The 22,185-nt window shown below is 42.3% G+C and overlaps 1 protein-coding gene across 1 annotated transcript in view; it reads right to left on the bottom strand.

Annotated features, from left to right (window-relative positions):
• ncor2 (nuclear receptor corepressor 2) overlaps positions 1–22,185 on the bottom strand; it is a 179,667-nt gene that overhangs the window by 125,062 nt on the left and 32,420 nt on the right. Inside the window, exons 2-3 of the mRNA XM_088935499.1 lie at positions 18,816–18,994; positions 15,569–15,696 (exon numbers count right to left, since the gene is read on the bottom strand). Of these exons, the coding sequence (XP_088791625.1) occupies positions 15,569–15,696; positions 18,816–18,920 (233 nt within the window). The 5' untranslated portion in view covers positions 18,921–18,994. The remainder of the gene's footprint in view (positions 1–15,568; positions 15,697–18,815; positions 18,995–22,185) is intronic.

Here is a 22,185-nt window from a genome sequence, read left to right on the forward strand (position 1 = left end):
AATAAAGATTAATTTATTAAATACGCAAGCCCCCAACAGCTTGCCTGTCTCTGGTTTATTATCTGGCAACACTTTAAAGAGACGGGAAGCAATTTTAAAGCTGATGCACCACATTGCGCGTGACACTGTTTTTACAGATCTCAAATGCAAAATGAGGAATCGCAGGATTTAACTAGGATGTCAAATCTGATATCGTCCAAAAAAAGTACATGGAAGATCCATTCTAGCTATGCTCCACTGAGTGCAAGGAACTTATTATAATCTGCTAATAATCTGATATCCACTCCCTTCGGTGGTCAGGCAAACAAACTGCCCTCTGTAGGCTGCATCCACAAGTCATAGAGCACAGAAGAAGGATTACAATTACCCACGTCTCCCTGCGACACACAAATACAAAATTCCTAACTAAATGGTTCCACAAATACCCATCCATCCACTCTCTAACCACGTTATCCAATACAGTGTCACGGGGGAGCCGGAGCCTACTCCTACAAATAATCTACTGTAAATATAATGAAATAAGTATGACCCTGACTGCTCAAAGTACCGGATATCTTTGATAAGACCGTCCATTTAAAGGGTCTGTTTTACAACATGCCAAAAACCATAGAAATAAGTTGTGAGAAGTGTCTTTACGATCTGAAGATGTTCTGAATCCATTCCTACATGCAAGTAATCCCATACAAAATGACCTAATGACCACATTGTTGTCCCTTGTCTGTTCCATCATTATGTGTCAGAAGACAGACACTGGCTTGCCCCTGGTGTAAATGGAGGCTCACCTGTCCTTCCAAGAGGTACCGGGCGAGGAGCTCAGGGTATTTAACTTGGGACTTATGGTGTGGCAAGTCAGTCTCATCTTAGTTTTGCAAAGTATCCTTGTCTGTGTGTTGTTACACAGCCTGGGTGAGTGAAAGCCTGTTGTTTTGAAACTTGTAATAGGAAACTGCTTGGTGAAACTGCAGATTTTTATTTTTGTTGAATGTTTATCTTCCTGTTTTGTACCTTTTCCTCTAGTACCAGTGCAGCTCTTTTAGTAGACTGACACTTTTTGCACTTTCCTTTTGGATGTCCTGTAATTTGTATGACTTCTGTGACCACCCCTGGACTTACGGACTGGTGGTCACAAGGGTTTAAAACTGATCTGCTACTATACACTAGTGCTTTCTTGAACACAAATGCAGCACACATTATACAGTGAGTCCACATGAGATATCAAAACAGATCTGTGAACTACAAGACAGTCTCAGGTTTGATAGGAAATGCCAACCTAGCTGACAGTCTGACCTTTACTGACACGAAAAACCCTCATCAAAAGCACTGACTCGCAGAATCACAGACACAGGAGAAAAAGTCTTCTCCATACATATGAGTGTCCATCTGTCAGACAACAACAGTCACTGGGAAGAAAGTTTTTGAACACCTCCATTGTACTTGGATCTAACTGAATCCAAACCTATATACTGGTCACCTGCTTTATATGGTACAAGGGATCAATTAAGGTGAGGTCTCTGGAAAGTGGCTGGTATGTACATCAGTAGCAGGTTCCCTGTACGTACACATGATTTGGGGAAAAAAGGAAAAAAAGAAAATGCAACATCAACCTAAAAAAAACAAAAACAGGGACAGCATCTGAGAGATGGTTTATATATATATTTAGTAGGTCTTACATACACTGTATCAATACATTACTTTTCAGCTGCTTAGCAATTCCCCAAAATAAAAAGAACAAAAGGCAAAAATCTGGGATCTGTACCTAACACTAGTATTCAGGTGGCAAAGGCTGTAGCAGAAAAAAAAAGAGGAGAAGGACATGAAGAGAAAGTTATCTCTCCGTCTTCAAAACTGCTCCTTTTTATCCCAGGCCAAAAACCACAGCACAGCACCCTTCAAAGAGAGCCTTCGGGTTTGGTGCCAAACTCCTGACTCATTTTGACAGATGCTGAAAGTAATCTTTTTGGGGAAAAAAAAAGCCTTCCCCTTCATTTCTAATGAAAAGGCTTTTTGCGCTTATTAGCATGATGAGATAAGAATTAAAAATAACCTTGGAAGCCTCACATCCCACCAGCTCAGAACATTGCAGGCCTGCATCTGTGTGCGCGCTCGTGTAAACCAGAGCTGGCAGCTGATTTAAACACCAAAAAATACCAGTCTCAACCTTGCTCGGACCTTCTGTCTGTTGCACACGCAGATGCGCACGAAAGAAACATGTGCTGGCCATTAATTCCAGCCCCTGTGTTCCTGCAGTCAGCCAGCCATCAAGATCAATTCTTGCAGCAATCTAATAAACTCTGCGGACAACCAGTTACACAACCGTCATCACTGAGCATACATGTGCAACCAGACAAGCCGCTACAGAATTAAGAACAAAAATCCACTGCACTGATTCCATCACCAAGAGGACGCCCAAGTGTAATGAGAACAGGCATCCTGTAAGAAATCTGGGGCACCGAATTCTTGAAAAGTTCTGCGAAAGAAATCACGAACAGCATCTGCCTGATCGCACGTTTTGTAGATAACAATGCAAAGACATCAGACCAAAGCTGTACAATAATGCAGCCTCCCTGGCGCATACCTGTTTAGATCCCTGGGCTACTGATCCTTGATCCTATCTGAGCTCAAAATATCTTCCTGCCACATGACCTTCTCTGCTCCTCTGAAGAGGGATTACACTCGCATCCTGGGAGAGGGGGTAGAGCTGGACAGTGAAGGGTCTTCATTTATCGGGGGTGATGAAGGAAAAAACAGGTAAGTTGATCCAGGAATAAGCCTCTCATCCACAAAGCTGTCATTCCTGCTTTTCAGCACAGCTCCCACACAACTCCTGCTCATCCCCTTTCTCTATGATGTCACTTATTACCCATGATTCCAGGCATCTAACTTTACCTCGACTTGCCTACATGCCACTTGGGATGGGGCTTTTTAAACTTCCAGACGCAAACTGAAGGGGATCTTAATTCCGTGGAAGCATAAACATCCTAATTATGAAGTTGTATATTGTGCACAAGTGTCATCATATACAGGTCGGACCATTATTACTTTATGTGCCTGTTGGCTTAGAAAGCTAACATCCTTTCCACATTCACTATCGCAGCTCTCTGTAGATAAGAGCTTGGTGAACAAAGAATGGATAGATTGCACTCGTTTAATAGAAAGTCAGGTTACATCAATTGGCATGACTCTTTCTTTAATTACCATAAGTCGCGCATCACATATAGTTCAGGGCAACCTAGATCTGGTGCTCAATTGTAAGGATGAAGAATATTTTGAAAACAGCAGCACACATGATTTATCACTTGATTTACTGCAGGTTATCTCAAGAAAATTAAACTGTCTCTCTTATCACCAGCAGTCATATAATCCCTTTTCCGATACCTGCCACTTTGTGCTGCTGCTGGCCAGAACTTCAATGAAACATAAAAATGTCTGTGATCACTTTGTGCTGTTTAAGGAAAGCAGTTGACAAACACAGAAAAAGCAAATCAGACCTGCAGCTGTTTTTGACCATGGAGCTCACATCAGCTCTGCTAGATGTAGCCGTTGCAGCAGAAAGACTGGTGTTGTGGTTTCAACCACAAAATTACAGTTTAGTGGTAAGCGCCTGTCTCTTCCTGTGAAAATAGTGGTCCAGCACCAACAATAATGATTCTCACTCAGAAAATAAAGAAAAAAAGCATTCATTCATCCACCCATTCATCCATACTCCCATACATAAGCAAATAAAAACCAAAACCCGTCTTTCCTGTCTCTTCAGAGAATCTTGGAAGGGAAAAGAGGAAATAAACTCAGAGGTCAGTCTCCAGGGGGGACTGCGCCTCTCTGCTGAGATAATCACAGATTTGAACTGCATATAAATACCTTCCTTCTTGACTTAATGAGCTTCTTTGGCAATTCCTTCTGAGATGCCTACCTTAAATAACCCCAATCCCCACTCCTATCCACACTACACTGCCCTGTTCTCCACACCAGTCTGATCCAGGGAGAGTAAAAGGCTAATTACAGATTTTTATATTTATATATGACATGTACCTACACTAGGATATTTGGGTGTAGTCTTAGTCCACCTTTGAATATCATTTTGAAGGGGCTCCCAACAAGCCTGTCTGTAAAAAAAGACTTGTTTGGGCGAAGGGCAACCGGTCACGGTTGAGTATGGGAGATTCCATTAGCTCAGAATGGGTGTGGCAATTCACAACAAAGCAGCTGGTGTCGAGTGGCTTTGGGCTGGTCTAGGTGTGACCAGTTCACCTGCCTCCATCACTGGTAACTCTGTACGCATTTCCAATCCCTCGCAGGCCTAGAGGAAATGGACAACAGCAGAACCCCAGTCCGAACCCGGGATTGAAAACCCACGTGTGACGCGAGGAGAACACACCAACCCCGCCCAGATTGGAAATTGCAGTTTTAAGAAACTAAAAATGAATACGTTGCTGTGTCAACTGAAAATCAACTGAATCAAAACCGTTTACGAAATGTTTAATATCGAAAACGATATTCAGGAAGTTTAAATCACAGTTATTTGGGTTTCAAGGAAATTAGACAAAACTATCCACTCAGTCTCAAGCCAATCCCCATGATTTCTCCATCGCTCTCAAGCTAAAGAAATAACATTTTTTGTAACACTATCCTTGGATTACGGCATTTACTGAACATGCTGTATTTAACTGTCGCTTTCCTCAGTTAGAATGTCATACTTTGGAAACGACGCAACTCTACATGTCCGCTTCAGGACACAGGTTAACTGCAGCCAGGGAACACAATACTCAGTTATGGATTTCATGACATAATGCAGATTTGACTCAGCTCCAGCTGTCCTGTTCGCACTTAACTCTCTTTATGCCAAAGATAGGGGGAAAAAAAACCAAGGCTGGGTGGGTTTCAAGACACACTTCTGAATCAAATCCATGTATCCAATTCAAAAAAAGAAACTTTGAGAAAGGCCTTCTACACTGGATTTTCTGAAAACACACTGCCATGAAGCTTGTAAAAAGTATGGTTGTGGCTTGTTTTACTTGTTTTACTTGTTTATTAGCCCCCGTTTGTGAGATGGAGTTTTTAAATCCATACACACCACAGGAAACCCTCAAACGTAAAACCCAGAGTTTGTCATTTTAATCAAATAATACATACTACAACCACATCCACACAACAGTGTTAGTATATCATGCGTCATATTAACAGGTCATGGTCAGGCGGATGCGCATATCAACACAGTGTGGATATGGGCATGCTGTATACTCTGCACTAGTGCTTGTTAAATACTCTTCGAAATAGTATTTTCTGTGCTCTGTCTAAGGTTTTACATTGCATTCCAATCCTTTCACCTACACGTAAAAGACCCCAAGCTTAACACGGCTGTGGGAGGAGACCCAGACAAACACAGGGAGAAAAAACAAACTCCATGTAGACAGCACCCGAAGTCCGGAACTAAATCCAGGGCCCCGGCACAGCGAGGCAGTAACGGTAACCGCCGCTCCATCGTGCCGCCCAATGCATATCTTGGAACGTTTCACAAAGAACTAAGTTCAAGAACAAATTATCCAATTTAAATAGCAACAGCTGGAAAAAATGAGGCATTTTTTAAACTGGACATAAATACACAAATCTGCTGTTTTAGATTTAATACAAAACCCCTGGATTCTACTCTTTACCCACTGACATGCTTTACAGGCTCCAAAAGCAGCTCTACAGAAACGTAAAATGAAGGATTTAGACAAGAGGAATTAAAAAACTCCCTTTAGCACATTACAGTGTCTTTCAATGCCACTGTGAAACTAAGCAGCAGCTTCCAGTCAGAGTGGAGAAGTCAATAAAAAGTACATCAGCTGAAACTTGTTTTCTTTCATTGACTGGTTTTAGTTATTTTGGGTTGGCACTGAAAACAGCCACCTCAGCCTAACTTAACCTTAAGAACAGTCTGAGAAACGTCACCAGGCCACATAGACACACAGTTTACATATTCCTCTCTTGTCTTCTTATCATGCAGGCATGGCTGCAATTTAAGCTTAAAATGCAGAATTAACAGCACAGAAACGTATTTCTTGAGCTGTCAAGTTGTTAATTTGTGGTTGTTCAAGCTATATCTTCAGGGGATGCTGCATTTCAGTTCTGTATTCACAGAGCGCTGGAAAATCCCTTCGGTACCGGATGCAAAATGCGGAAAAACAAAGCTGTTTGCTTTTGTTAAACGCTGATTATTTTTACTCTCAGAATGCATATTCCAGGACCCGAGAGCAATTCCAACGCGTCTTGCCCCAAAGCTATTAACTGAGAGCATGAAGTGTACTACAGCACAGTGATGACATACAAATAGTTGTCTTTTTATCTTTCTTTATGCCTTTCCCACACTTCCTTGTACCTCAGCTGCCAAGAAGATGTTTATTCATGGAAAAGCATTATGGGTGCCACTGCCCGGCTACTGTAGAAAACAAAGCACTTCGGAGAAGTCAGGATAGCTGTTAAAATGGCACCAAGCAGCACTGAAAACATCTGGTTTGTGGGTGTGCGTGGGGGGAGGCTTCTTCTAAGAAAGAAATCCATCCAGTACTGTACTTTACCGAGCGGCATAAGTGCCTGGTACACAGGGCTAGACGATGAGCTTTCCTCTAATACTGAACAAGTGAAATGCACAGTTCTTCCATCATTAACTATTTTAACAACACGGAAAAAAATAATGTTGTAGTGTTTAAATAAAATCCACCTTGCTGAATTCCCAACTCCAAAAGTTGAGGACATTCTAAGATGTAATAGTTAATGAACAAATAGAAATTGTAAAAAAAAAAAAAAAACTCTGGAAAAGCCAAGAATTCATTGTCAATATAATAGTTATATAAAGGGAGGCTGGATTTCCATGGCAGAGATGGTGGTTGAGGAGAGTTTTCCTTGCTTGTAAAGGTCATCCTTCCTTGCATCTAGCAGTTTTTCTACAATGTTGTCTTACCGGCTTTCACAATCACACTATCGGGTCATCTTTTTCTTTCTCCTCCTAAAATAAGCTCTCATGCACGAGCACACACAATAATACAATAATCTCATCCCTGACACACAACAGATAGCTCTTTTCTACCCTAGATTTGCCATCACGTTAAGGGCAGATTACCGGTTGAGACTGGCACTGCAATAATAAAAAAATACACGTGGTGTTATCCCGATGCCTGTGGCACAAATCCGCAGAAATGAGTACGAACTGATCCAGCACAACAGGCCTGGGTTCGAGACGGAGCGATAGTCCCAGCTGCACCCCTCACACCACCAAACATTCGGAATATGGTAGGACCTGCACCTGGCCCGAAACTCCCTCTCACCTGCTCCCTTTCCTCTAACTGGTAGCGGCTCATTCCCGAATTTAACCTGACCTTCCGAGTTGTGGTTTTCACAGCTGAAATGTGTTGGGAGCGTCATTGTGACGGTTCTTATCTCACTGCAGGCATTAACTGCTTGGCCAATTCCATGCGCTCCATGCGAACCAGACAAGGCAAGAAGCTATTCCCAATGCAACTGAGACACAGAGACAGAAATGGGGAGCGATGGATTGTTCTGGGGAGATGAAGTTGTGTCTTTCTCTGTTATGCGCGTGACACACTAAGGTGAGGTCCTGTCTATTTGGCAATGTAGATCCCACTGCACTGTTTAGCATCAGCCTCAGATCCAGCGTATTAGCTATATTTGGAAACCTGGTGTTAGCAAGGGTGTTAACCCCAGTGTACTGACAAAACACCAAGCTTGGTTTCAATAACCTGACCTCGTTTCTTCTCATTTCACCTGGCCTGCTGTCACCCAGGTGAGCCCTGCACTTTCGATGGGCTCTCTTGTCTATATAAAAGGGCATTGGGATCCTTTGGTATGAAAAGCGCTATATTAAAGTGCAGTTAAAATATATATATAAATGAAAACTGAATAAGATATAGCATTGCTTCAACACAGAATGAAATCTGAGATGTTGTCAAGAGTATATTTTTCCTTATCTTTTCTCTTCCTTGAAAAACTTTACATTTACAAGTTAAACATTTTCTTCAAATGAGAGTTTTTCTAAACATGAGACCCAGGTGTTAAAAAGTTGTAAAGGGCCAAAAGTTTATGACTCAGTATCTTCTAAGAAATGGCTTGATGAAGTAAGATGGCCTCTTCAATTTGATCTTTCTTGCACTTTCCCGCAATTATTACACCAACAAAAGATTTCAGCAGATTTGGTATGACGGTGCGTGAAATGTAATGGAACTCCATTCTGGGATTAAGCTCATGCTGCTTCCCCTCATAGGCAATATCTTGGTCATGTTCTGAAGCTACATAAAGAAAAGCTGCGGAATGGATTACAAAATGCAATTTGTTTCCTTTTGTCCCCATGTTTTTTAAGTAGCAGTAAAGGCTTCTCTCAAAACTGACCACTGCACGCAACCGTTCCCTATATCAGAGTGTGTATTATTAATACAACTGGGAATGGTGGTTTTTATTTTGCAGACCCTACAGAGATCCACAGAGTGAGAAGCACAAGGGAAAGAACAAGTAAAAGGTGCAGAAGCTAAAAGTTCTTTAAATTGTTTGGATTAATGGCATTAATTAATGGATTCTTTCACAGGAGGTCTAGCAATACGTGAATGAAGGGCCTTCAATGTCTTCCAATTCAAACTCGTTAACTGATACTAGTGAGTGGGAGGCATCACCCTGGATAAGCCTCCACATACTATGACCTTATCTTTTCACATTTCAAAGTCTTGAGCCATTATCACCTTCACATTAAATAAAAGGGCAGGGAAAGACTATTTTATCTTCCACCTCCACAGAGATTTGCACAGTCACCTCACTCTCTCTTACTCAATAATTTTGAGTCTCACTTTCCGTAGACTCTACGCAACTTCCAGAAAGGAATATCACCCTTCTGCTCATAACAGTGTTAACATATTTACAGGATGTGATAATCGTCAAAAGGCTACGGATTAAATTATCCCTCTTCCCCTTTCAACACCAATCTGCCAATAATAAAAAAGGAGACTGGATCAACTGGGCACATAACCCAGAGGTCGATGGATCTGGGGCGGAGCAGTGGATCTGTGGCTAAAGATCTGTGCCTGTGGCTGGAAGGTTGCTGGGTTAAATCCTGCGGCCTGCAGAGGAATCCTACTCCGTTGGGCCCCTGAGCAAGGCCCTTAACCCTAGCTGCTTCAGGGGTGCTGTATAAATGGCTGACCCTGTGAACAAGCAATGTTTTTTAGCCCGAGTCTGAAATCTCACGGGTCCAACTTCATCCAAATCCTAATTTTCTTTGCTTGATTATTACCCATTTGCTTGTTGGTTCAGACTATTTTCATTAAGTGTGAAATGGAAAGACAACCATAATCTTACTGGATTAGAGTGCCTGGAGGACATAATTGAACATTCCAGACTTAGAAAACCTAACTAAATGGTATCCCCTCTAAAAAAACAATCAAAAAAAGTGGAATTGCTTTACAGCTGAAAAATCACTGAACAACAAAGAGTTAACCAGATCACATATTTCCAAAGCACTCTAAGAAGGTTCTATTAATAATAATGGCAGCTCAAGAACTCCTCGGGTGCCTGAATGACTAGATGGCATTAAATGCCCAAGAAGTTTCTTACAAGAGAACTATATGGTGCCATGTGATTGCGAGACGAAAGGAAGATCTCACTCTACCCTACTTTGCTGTCTGCTCTCTTTTTTATGATCAAACAGCCACTGCAGACACGTTTTCCTAGGTACCCTAACCAAAGTGTCACCCTAACCAAAGTCACTTTCTTTCATTTCCTTCCCTTGGTATGCGTCATGGTCTAAAATACTGTTTGGAAAGGAGAGACGATTGTCATATCATCATACATCAAGAGAAAAAAAAACATCAGGATATCTTATGTACGTTGACTTTAACAAAAGGAAAGAAAATCACTGCTTGTAAACAACGTACGCAGTGTACATACCGTGTTGAATGAGGAATTTCAGTGCTCAAGCTGTTTATATACTTATTAGACAAACTAGTGTGTAGCATGGAAAAATGCTATCAAAAATGTCTGATTTTATTAAAAGAAGGTGGGGGTGACTAGATTAAAAAAAGGGTTTCTCTTTTTTAGTCTTAAAGATAACTGATCTTGATAGGACAAATAAAACGAGCCCTCTAACCATCATTAGGACCGATGTTAAGATACAATGTGACTAAAAAGGTTATTTTTCACTGAGAAAGCACCGAGTGACTCTTGTTCCTCAAGTCCCACAACACCCTCTTCAGAAGGATAACACTAACCAAACCAGAACAGACGTCATCATCCTGCATGTGATATTAGCAGTTAAGAGTCACAAGATGCTTCCTACAGACATACTGTAAGATTAAAATGAGAACTTTCCCCCACAGTTTCACAAAAAACCCCAACTCATTTTCTTGATTTAAGGTGTTCTTAAAGGATTTTGGAAACAAGGTTTCAAGCACATGGTTAAAACTACAGTAGATGTCTTGGCAAGGATGAAGAGCCTCCCAAAGAAATACCACCTTAAATGTTTGGAACAGAATGTCAAACTAAAAACTCTCTGCAATCAAGATTTAGTATAAAACTGAAATAATGTATTACAGCTTTAATATTTGTTTTTTTTTTTATTTTAGCCAATAGCAAACTATGAATTGTCTTGTCAAAGAAAATGAAGTAAAAAAAAACTTAATTCTGCATTATCAAAGTAAAACAGAAACAGCCTTTTCAACATGCATTTCACATTCATAGCCTTACATCATAACCACAGGCTTTGTTCATAACATCCGTCTCCAAGAGATTCACTTGATCTTTTTGCCACCGTTATAAAAAGCACATTCACCAAATAAAAACAACCGTGAATAATGTTAAAGGCACTCTGTTATTCAACAGTTTAAACTTTCTTTTCATGGTAAACTTTTGCAGCTGATGCAAAACAGCTCAATTTGTGGGCCACACAGTGGTCACTCACTAACAACTTTTGACTCCTGATGGAAGCTTCATTCTCTACCTGGGTTCAGTTACATGTCAAAATGGCTATCTGTAGCCTCAGGGACGCAAACCTATTGTATTCCTCTGATGACCTTTAAAAGATCCATCGTCCCGTCTTCAGGAGTTTACCGAGTTTTAATGCACCCGCTTGCCATACTCCAGAGCACTGTCCACCATCGCTCCTTCGCTGGGGGTTCCCTAGCTGAAGCGTGTGCCAGGCTGCCTCGCTTGCTACCCTCCCACTGCCATCACAGTACAAAGTAGGGCATCTGCTTGGCCAGGGGGAGCTGGCATTGTGAGCAGATTAGCATGCAGCAGATTAAGCTCAGATGAACTGTTGCAACCTCAAACACCACTTTGCACACACGGAAAGTGGGTTTTGCCACCTTACAGCAAAAAGCTCTCGGCCGCCTGATTGCTGGGTAGCAAAGCTGCTAATCTGCCTATGCATCAGAAGGAGGTCCAGCTGGAAACTAAAAAGCAAGGGGGGGATGCATGGTCCAGCGAGACACTTACAGTCACAATGGATTTTATCCCAGTGATGCAGACGGTGGTAGCAATGTCATAACAGTAACATTCCTATGATCTTGGAATACTCAAAATAAATCGAAGATCACAAACGCATCAGAGCTGTTATTGCCACACTATAAACACTAAATGACTGGAGGAAAAGCTGTTCACGGTGTTTGTTTTTCTTTAATCGCAGCTTTATTTGGCTTCAGAAACAAACGTAGCAGCCCACTGATGGGACTGTTCTTGATATCAGGCCAAGGAACATGTAATGTGCCTTTGGTTTCTCTAAAATCTTCACTCTTAAAGATCAGCCAAGTATTTTAGAGTAATGAACCAGTAATGGAGCAATGACAGGACTAATAGTATTGGGTAAGATGAATCCCATGTGTATGTGTATTCATACTCTTCCTAGCCAAGGGCTGGCAAAGTGGGTCTGTCTCTTGTTGGGGCTGTGTGGGCTGGGATCTCAGGGAGTTCCATCACCTGTTCTGAGCCGAATTGGCACATATCTAGTACGTGGTCCTTATAATGATGTTCACTTGTTGGGTAACTATTAAGGACTCCTGGCAGACAACTATAGCAAAGGGTGACCGTCTTTTCCTCTCTTGCTGATAAATTTGAAGAGATGCAACATACCAGTCTTATCATGCCAGATTGTCTCTGAAGTTTCCTCAATGATTCATTTACTCTCATATCATGGCATTTTCAAGAAATACTTACAGCAACCAATGCAAGGTGCTCAGATTAATCTTAAGGGCCTATCAAGGAAGACATATCACTTATTATACTTTATGACACAAAGCAGAGGCCAGCTTCCTAAAATCATTGATCCAATTTTAATATTAGATTTCCCTTACCCCCGAGTTTCATGAAGAGAGACTAATATAAATGTTACAACCTGAGCTGGACCTTTCATTTACTGAAGAGGCCAAATAACTTTGGCACAAGTCACTCATTCCACATCATCTTCTGTCTCTCCTCACATGGGAGAGAGTTTATTATGATTTCAGCTCATCAAGTTCTTTATACTGCAGGATCTGCATTTACCACCACTGGCACCAAAAATCTGCATTAAGTCAAGTTCCGTAAAGCAAAAGGAAATGTGCCCTCAGGTTTGAGAGTTTTACTGTGTAGCTCCTTCTTGTTGGAAGGAATCTAATCTGGATATTTTACATACAGGTTCCTATCACTGTTTATACATCATTATAGTTCAATGCATTTATTTTTTGTTACTTTTGAAAATCAGAAAACAAATCAATTGTGCTGTTTCCAATTCCAATTCTAAGGCACTCAGATTATTGCTTTTAATGGAGCTGAAAAAGCTTCCATTGGCCTTGGTACCCCAGTGCACTCAGATTTTGCTCTGTTCTGTGTGCTGTTACTAAAATCCCTCCTAGCCTCAGTCTTCCCTGATAATTTATTCCACATACAGCTGCTTCTGCTGTAGTCCCTACCAATCTCTAGTAAATACTGAGCGCAAATTTGAGGTGTCTGCACGTCCGAAATCAGCAAAACAGAAACAAAAACCACCACAGCACTGGAATCGTAAAACATCCTCCTCAGTTTCAGAACAGGTGCTGTCCTTGACGGTCTTCATCATTACACCAGGCCTATCACCAAGAAAGCTTAAAGAGTCAAGAATTTGTCTTGATTTTCCAAAAAACTGATGGGACATTCGCATGATTCGCACATAGAAAGCAATAAACTAAGGGCACATTTCTCAAAGACAGACTTTGAAAGGCACTCGTTTCCAAAGATCTGTGATGGGGAGATAAAAAAAGTCGATCTGCCCGTGGGCATCATGAGACTGCCTCTGAACAAGGAGAAATCCTTTTGCTACTGTTCAGTTATGAAATAAGAGGGTGTGGAGTGCTTATTCATTTTTTTTTCACATTAGAAAAACACAAGGATGTTATTTATATTCTACTTCCTAAATACAACCAGACTCTTGATAGAGGATGGAGGAGTGATCACTTAAGACGACTGAACAAGCATCTCACAATGCACTATACATGGAGGGTGGGGGGGGGAGTAAAGGACAATCATTCCAAAGTAGGCAAGAGATGAAAAAAGAAAACTGAAGCCAAACAAAGGAGGGATTCAGGGAAAATGATAGTTCAAGTTTAGAAGCACCAGCGAGAGTAATTTTATAAGGCTGTTCTTAAATCACGGTAGTTCACGCTTTAAGTGCCCCAGAATAGAGAGGTGTTTGATCAATGGAAACCCTGACTTGTCATTATTGTACCGCCATGAAAAGATCTGTATTATTTCAAACCTTTAAAGAAGCTGAAGGACACTGATTAGCATTTCTGAAACCGTGCCACTGCCTATTCATTAGCCTGGCATCACGTCAATACAGTCTTTTTTTCTGAAGGCGTCTTTCACAGCAACAAAGAGATGGGTTGTCTGAAATCCTGGGCTTTTCACCTGCACATTAAGCCACAGTACCTGTGCTTATTTGTATGCAACTTGAAGCTCAGCTTTCTTTTCTTACAATGCAAGTTCTTTACATCCTATAATAACATATCATTTAAGGAGAAAGTCCCTGATGTCTTTTTACGCACCTGTTGAAAATCTTAAATGTGAAGACGATGGCCCGATTACACCACAATACCTGTAAAAAGTACTCAAAACCGTGCTACCGTTCTAGGACATCCTGGAATTCGTAGTCCGACGTAAATAAGGGACAAATATTCTACACAAAAGCAAGAAACAAGTGACAGGTGAACAAATATTTACCCAGAAATCTTTCTGAGGTGAAATAAAGCCCCAGAGATGAAAAGCGGTACACTGCAACTCGGGGGATTGTGCTGAACAGCGTGTTAGTAAACGCCTCCAAGCAAACCTTCCAGCAATTATTAGAATGCCACTATCTCAACACCGAGAGCACAAACACCGTCTGGAGGCACGAGAATACAATGCTCCCAATTTCAGCTGTTATACAGCTCCAACTGTCAGACCTGCCCTGGAGGGAGCACTTTCGCTTGAGATTTTAATTTAATTCAGGCCCTGGCCTTCAAAGGCAACAGAAGACAAATGCGACTGTCTACAGAACCAGCCAGGGCTTATTTTTATTTAACAATGCCCAAACCATGCCAGGAGAAGCTTAAATGCTGCCCACCAGGGGTGGCACTTGTCAATTACCGATGGAGCTGCTCTCTGTGCAAAGTCCAACCTTTTTGTCTCACTCTGCTGGCCTGGCTCTCCATCTCATGCCACCTAATGTCTGAAGGTGGACGGTGCCAAATGGGGGGGTTGCGTGTGTCCAAACCGTCCCCAAATAATTTAGGTTTAATAAGACTGATTTGAGGCCACTCCACACCAATTTTGAGTTGATTGACCCTTATGGATCCAATGTTGATTTCTGGGAGCCTGCTGTAGATGAAACCTGCCTCCTGGAGCAACATTCTTGTTTGTTTTATACAAAACGTGGGGCAGAAACAAAAGAACCTCTAGGCTAGAATCCTAAATACCTTCCAACAGCACCATGTCTAAATCCTACCTTTCACAAATGCTCTTATGTCAGCCCGATGCTTACAATAGGCTGAAAGCTGGCAGCAGCCTCTTCCCCTCCATGCAAAATTTATATGATGCCCACAAATAATTTATATCCCCTGGCAACAGATGTTTGCAGAAAACTAAATGTATCTGCAAGGCCCCAGCCATCACAGAGGGAGAACAAGAGGAAGCCTCGCACTTAAACCTGTCAGCTGCACCTGGGATCCAGCATCCAAGATCTCTTTTCATCCTTTCACTAAGCTTGTAAAAGCACAGAGACTTAACGGAACCATCAAAGGCAATCGAGCACATAGCAAAGCTGAAAGAGAGCAATGTCCACAGTGCTGAATTCAGGATGCATGGAAAATTCTTACAAAAAAGCTCAAGAGTCAACCACCTTCTCTCTTCAGTTCACACAATATGTACCGTAGCTGCAAACCTTTTAAGTGAAGTGAGGAGCAGCCAGCTGACAGCTTTTCGAATGGACTTGAGGCAAAAACATTGACGTGGCTCATCAGCGAGGAGAGTCAATCCCAGGCACACATAGGGCCATGTTTAGGGTATTTAGCGGGGTCATCCAAATCAGAAAGGAAGCGCATACCTTTCACTTCCGGGCTGGAACTCGGACAGCAGGGAAGGCCTGCGGCGATGAGGCGGAGGCAGTCCTCCATGGGCGATGTGGGAGTTGTAGTCCCGAGAATGAGCATGGTACTCAGGGATTCCGACGTCCTAGAAAAGGCAAAACCCCAAAAACGTTTAGAAATGCACGGCACCACTTTCATTTCTGCATGGAGAAAGATGCACTCGAATCACGTCAGGCTGCGTCAGCCTTCTTTGGCGTCTCTGGGCATTTACCGAAGGAAGTGTTTTTTCGGCGGCTGTCAGCATAGGAAGCACAGAAAAATGAAATGACAGGGGGGCAGGAGGAAAAAAAATGTAAGCTTGCTTTCCAAGCTTAGCTGCAATAACAAGGTATTAAGCAATGGCTGACAACAGAGGCCTTGATGTGTGCCTCTACCTCTCACAAAGAAATATTCAGATTGCAGATGCAATACAATCTGGTGAAAAAAAATTAAGTCAAGACCCAAGACAGAGACCTTCCTTCTGGTAACATGGTCTCATGAGTCAATTATTGGTGTAATGCCTCTGCTTCACAGATGCGTTCATCAGAACAGTCCTAGGGCTACAACTGTTGAGTCATAAATTAAGCAAATGATGCAAAGTTACTGAATTGTAATAACACTACACAATAATGAGTACAGCAATTTACAAAGTGCAAAACACTGTGCTGTGGTTTAACTGCATGTCGTACAACTGCCATCTCCTATTATCACAGGCCTGGAAAGACGAGAAGAAAATGAGAGGAAAAACAAACCAAAACACAGCTGTGCTGATCCAGGGAGGTATTTCTGTGTCCTTTAATTGTTGATGGGAGTGAACTGTGACAGAGCGAGTGCCATGTGACGCCTTTAAAACGCAGTTTTCCGAGGGCTCACCAAGACAGACCGGGCTTAATCCAGTCATTTATTCAATTATTTAAACCAAGTGACAGTTGGGGATGCTGGTCACTGCAGCTAGACTCTTCATGGCTCACCCTCCCATGTAAAGAGTGATAGAGCACACAAGGGAGGTTTCTTTGCAAGCACTGCCTCGCTTTAATCTACAATAAGCACAATGTTCTCACATAAGAACATTTACAAAAAAAGAGGAGACCAGTGAGCCAATCTAGCACATTTTGTATATAGTAGCTGATTGATCCAAGAATGGGTGTCTGCCAAAATCCTGAGACCCACAGGCCTTTATCTCACACACTTGTTTTATTTCCCCCAAAATGTGTGCTCATCCGGTTCAATCCTTCAAAATATTTGGAGAATATTCTAAAAAATTAAATATTCTTATATTCTTATAAATAAATATTCTCCGTATTGCTCTTGCTAAACGAGCGTGGTCTTTATTCCAAGGCCAGACTTGCACAGACAGTGTACCACCTGCCACATGTAAAGCTTTCAGAGTTCTCTCAGGTGCACCCCTGGAGATCTTCTATAGAGGCCTCCGTGTGGTCCCTTACGACATGGGTTCTCAGAGCTATTGCTTGTACTATGAAGGAATCCTTAGTCTAGAATCTGATTTGCTGGCAGACATAAGTATTTAATACTTGCATTTGTCTTTAAAAGCACGGGAAAAAATACTTTAGTCCTTATTTTACCCACTTGTGGGCAAATCGCCCACTCCACAATACATCGATGAGATGGCCTGTTTGTGATTAATATACAGAGACCTCAGCTACTTGTCAACTCGCCATCTCTCCACAAATATTACAGACGGGTCTAAAAAATTGAGGCAAAGAAGTTCTTGTCACACGAATGAATCAAAAAATATATTTCATTATAAAAAGACTAGCTGTGCAACATGATCACAGGACACCAACCACTACAGAATGCACCATGCTGGTGAGTGCCGTTCATATCACGTATGTTCATACCATTGAAAAGTTACTTCACATTCACCAATTACTGCTAGATAAACACTCCACACCGCCTGGATGGTTTCAGGTGCCCTTGGTGTCACTGCTTATATCCTGTCCCTCTCTAGCAGCATTGAAAGGTTTTTACAGCACTGGAATCAATCAATAAAGACCTTAACCTCAGCATGGCTATTTCTGGAACTGATGTGCAATAAAAACAGAAAAATCAGCCACACACCCAGAGGTGGAAAGTTGTGGCATCTGGCTTGTAACAGAGGAAGCCGACATCAAGAGACAACTGGGAAGAATGAAGAGCAGGTCGAAGGAACAACAGTGTAAAAAAAGCCAAAAAATAAGTATTGCATTTTTAACGTTAGCCTTTATCAGGCAGATAACATTTCAGAGTTTAACAATCTGAGCAGGAAAAAAAAAGTTTACGTAATTTTCAACATCATTTGTTATCATCACTGTATCTCCTTAACCACTATTAGGTAACAGATCCTCATTTAAATGTTATATTGCATAGCCTTGAGAATGAGGCAGGCACAGCACTGGGTATAAAACAACATGAAGCTCAGCTAGGTCTGTTATCTTGCCCTGAGACACCATGCAAAGCCTGTTGCAGATGCAGTCAGTTGTGCAGAAGGTTGAAATATAAACCACATGGGGGAAATTGGACTGTTTCACCTTTGATGTTGTTTTTGGAACATAATTTCACACTTACACGTAAACAGCATCAAGATGCAACACATTCTAACGCGGTTATAAAAAGAATGTTTTGCTGCTATTGTAAACAGCAATAAGACCAATAGGGGTTCATTGCATAAATGCCATGATGAAGGAGCAGCTTCTAAGTGTCAGGGTGAGGACAGTTAAATGGACACATGCTCTCACGTCCAGGCAAGATGATCCATGCTGCCCTTTTCCTTACAAATCCTTAACTGTTCTGGCCCTGTGCTATTAGCCATCAACACTAGTGCCACTGAAAAATCACTTGACTATAAATATACAAGCATGAACTCTCATGAAAGTAAGTGTGCTATTCGACTGAGGAGCAAACCCATTTGCTTAACCTGTGTAAAGCAGCTAAATAATCTGATCTGTAAATCATTTCACCCTGCCTACATTCCCATAGCTGTACAGAGTTCAGGCAAGTGCTACAATATCAGCTTACGTCTGTTTAGAAATCCCCAACGAAACATGTGACATAGTTGCCCCATTAGATAACTGTTATTCTTGCTACAGGGGGGAAACTGGCAGGCAGGAGTGAGGGTCTGCCTGCAGTGAGCAGTGATGGAGTGCTTTGTTAACAAAAGCAAGAGCAGGTGACCTGTCCAAAAACGCGGAAGTCGCGGACAGGTGCGGCGCAGAGCACTTAGCTTACCGGGTGGGCTCTGGCCAGCTGAAGTGGGAGCACAGGGGGATTGGCCAGATGACGGCTCTCCACCGGCCGCCTGCTCTGGGGCACAGGCTGGGAGTGTCCGGACATGTCGGGGACGGCACAAGTCCCTCTACAGGTGGCAAGTGGGCTTGGAGTCACTGCATGCGATGCTCATGGTCAACCTGAAAGAGATTGGAGAGAGAAACGAGCATTACTGGCTGCTCACTGAGCTCCTGCAGCTGGTAGAGGCACACAGAGCCATCCGTCTCTACGTGCACACTTTAGGACTTTTGCTTTCTCTGCAAGAAGGGGACTCTGTCAACCTGAAATAGGGTCCCACCCGCCTTTCAGGCCAACAATGCGTTATTTTCCCAAATCGCGTCTGAAGCGGCAAAAAAGGGTGGTATTTCAGGCTGAGCTGTCTCCGAAACGCTAACCTGGCACTTTTGGTGAAAGAACAGCTTGTTGGTTTCCTATTAGCCCCTGTGGGAAGAGGTGAAGAAAAAGAACAAAACTGCCTCAGCTCTGGCCGGATGGATCACTCTGAACAGAATAAAAACCGTTTTTCCTTATTGTGGCTGCATGAGCTAGTGGTCAGTTTCTATACCAGGGCCACAGCTGAGCTTTTGTACTCAAAAAAGCAAAAACGACCATCCACTATCAACATTGCCCCACTAACCACAAGCGACATATTGAGAAACAATAAGACCGTGCAGGAGCTACACAAATGTTAACATTCCTGGGGAATAAGAATAAGAGGCATATTCCTGGGGAATAAGAATCCTTAAAGTGCCAATGCTACCAAGGGTCAAGAAAACCTTACACACATTGTGGCTACTGTGGAAGCTACTGTGCAGTCCTTCTCCTTTGCCCCTGGTCTAAGTATCAGCTAACTCTTGAGGTCCTACCACTTACTTTGATTGCATTAATAAGAACTCAGACTGGGTCAGAACCTCCCCTATTTAATGTCACTATCTGTATGATGAATCACTATGTCCTTTTCACCGTGCAGAAGGTGCCTTTTTCAACTGTAAGATGCAGTTCCGCCATTTATTATCTTACAAGCAACATAAGGTGGATATCTGCTGACTCAGGCACAATTTCGGGTCTCGAGTTCACAGCAGTTGCAAAAAGGATGAAAGTGTTCACATTCGTGACGCTGAATCATTTCCGTAGAGGGAGCAGATCCCAGGACCGCCAGAGAAAGTGCGTAACCTTGTGATACACATCATCGCTTCTGTTTTAGATGTACCCTTTCAATTCCATTCATTCCCCAACAGCACTGTCCACGCATGTCCAAAGGCAACTGACTGACAACTGCTTGTCTTGCTATTTCAGTCTCCAGCCGGACCCCGCTGTGACCAGTGTACATCCTAAAGGACAATTCCCCCCCCACCCAAATGAGCACAAAACACACTCCTCATTTTGTTAATTTAAAAACTTGAAAAAATTAAGCTAGACACTTCTGGTAAAAAAAATATTTTACCTTCATTTCGAGTTTTAAAAAGTTAGCTGGAGTCGGGAAGAATGGAGGGGGGTGTGCGAAAACCTAGAAATTGTGGATCTCAACACTGTGGTCTCACTCAGCCAGCCCACTGTCCTCCAATAACTCCTCTTCAGGTTCTGCCAGCCCCTGGGGAGGCACAGTGGAGGATGAGACTTCAAAATGCCCCGTCAGCTGCCAACCTGCCTGTTGTGCGAATGCGACTCTGCAAGGAGTCGTGGCTGGCAGCCATTACAGTTCTCCAGACACTGCCGTCTTCTCTTGTCTGAAGTTCCCATAGAAATGAGCAGATCGGTGATAATCTCACAGACTTCAAGCAGATCCCAGAATAGTACAAAGAGGCATATTTTCCAAACACCACCACCGTACTTTAAGCAGGGATACTAAACTGTACATGTAGGAGGCACTGTCTTCCATCAAAACCTGCTCCTGGCTCCTTGGTCATTTGACAGAGTATGGGCTCTTAACTCAAGCGCCCTGGCTAAAATCCACTCGGGCCTGCAAAACGTGACATACCCTAAAAGCCCACCATAATGCATCCAATTAATAGAGTAGTTACTCACTTCTCTACCTGATCTGCTGGCTCAGAATGCCTGCAGTGTGTCACCCAGGTGTGTGCTGCAGTAGACCCTTTCATACATGTAATGGGTTTAGGGGCCTTTTGGAAGAGAAGAACTTTATAGATGCAATAAATAGATTAATAGAAAGCTGCATCAGAGTGCAAGCCGCTAGGGAACAAGCAGAGATTAATTCCATGCTGAATAATAAAATGAAAAAAACATTCTGGTGCTGAGCTTCTTCAAGTGTGTTCCAATAACTTGCTTGGGAGCTGAACAAAGCATGAATAGGTCTCTAATTACGTAAAATCCTGTAGTGCGTTTAAACCAAATTTGCATACCGTATAACAATGCACTCCCTCATCTGTGTTCGATGGCCTGTAGCAGACTGTGGGAAGGAAACATTTTTTTATTTGCTTATTAATTTGGTTCTCCTTGTACTATAACTATAAATCTAAAACCAAACTTTTGTATTAATGACTGCTGAGTGTGCTTGTAACTCTTTTTAAATTGGAAACTCACCAAATGGCAATCTCTTTTATTGCATATCACTAATGAAAGGAGCAATTACACAGCATGAGCCACTGAAGCCCAACTGACTGCCATCTCAATATGTTCAATATGTACTGGCCAATGACACTGAAAATGGGGTCCACCAAATGAAAGCAAATGAGGTAGATGTTTGATTTTAAAAAATCCACTTCGATATCTTATCTGTACAGGAAACAGGGAACGCAAATGAAGGGGAACTGTCCCTCTCGTCAGGGTTTTATCAATGTAAAAATTTTTAATCTTTTCAGTTGCCTTGGAACACGCATGACACACTGCATCACTGTATATGAACAGGTCTGTTGCGGCACAGAAGAAGCCCAAGCACGGTAACAAGTCTGCTCATAACAGAAAGTGTGAAAGCGATCTGAAAACCCCACTGTGCAAATAAGCGCCAACTAAACAAACACAAAACACAGCATCTGATTTTCAAAATCAACAGAGGAAAGGAAGCTACATTGTAAGAGCAAACCACAGATACCACCACAGACTAACAAGGCCAATTTTCACAGTAATACAAGAGCTAGAATTAGCAGGCCAGGTTCTCATGTAGTTCTCCCGAGACCGGCGCCAAACACAAGTCCAACAGGCTCAGACACTGTAGCAGAAACCACTGCCTTAGCTCCAGCACTTCTGAGAATCATCACTATTCCTTCCGCACTGTGTCCAGTTTCAATCCCTCATCCTCAAACTACGACAGTCTGGGAATCTCCGTCTGTCGGTCTCTGAGGAACAGAGTGTGGATGAGTTGTGGCTTTCTAAT

This window comes from Atractosteus spatula, chromosome 17, assembly GCF_055471065.1.
Source record: "Atractosteus spatula isolate fAtrSpa1 chromosome 17, fAtrSpa1.hap1, whole genome shotgun sequence".
Taxonomy (NCBI): domain Eukaryota; kingdom Metazoa; phylum Chordata; class Actinopteri; order Semionotiformes; family Lepisosteidae; genus Atractosteus; species Atractosteus spatula.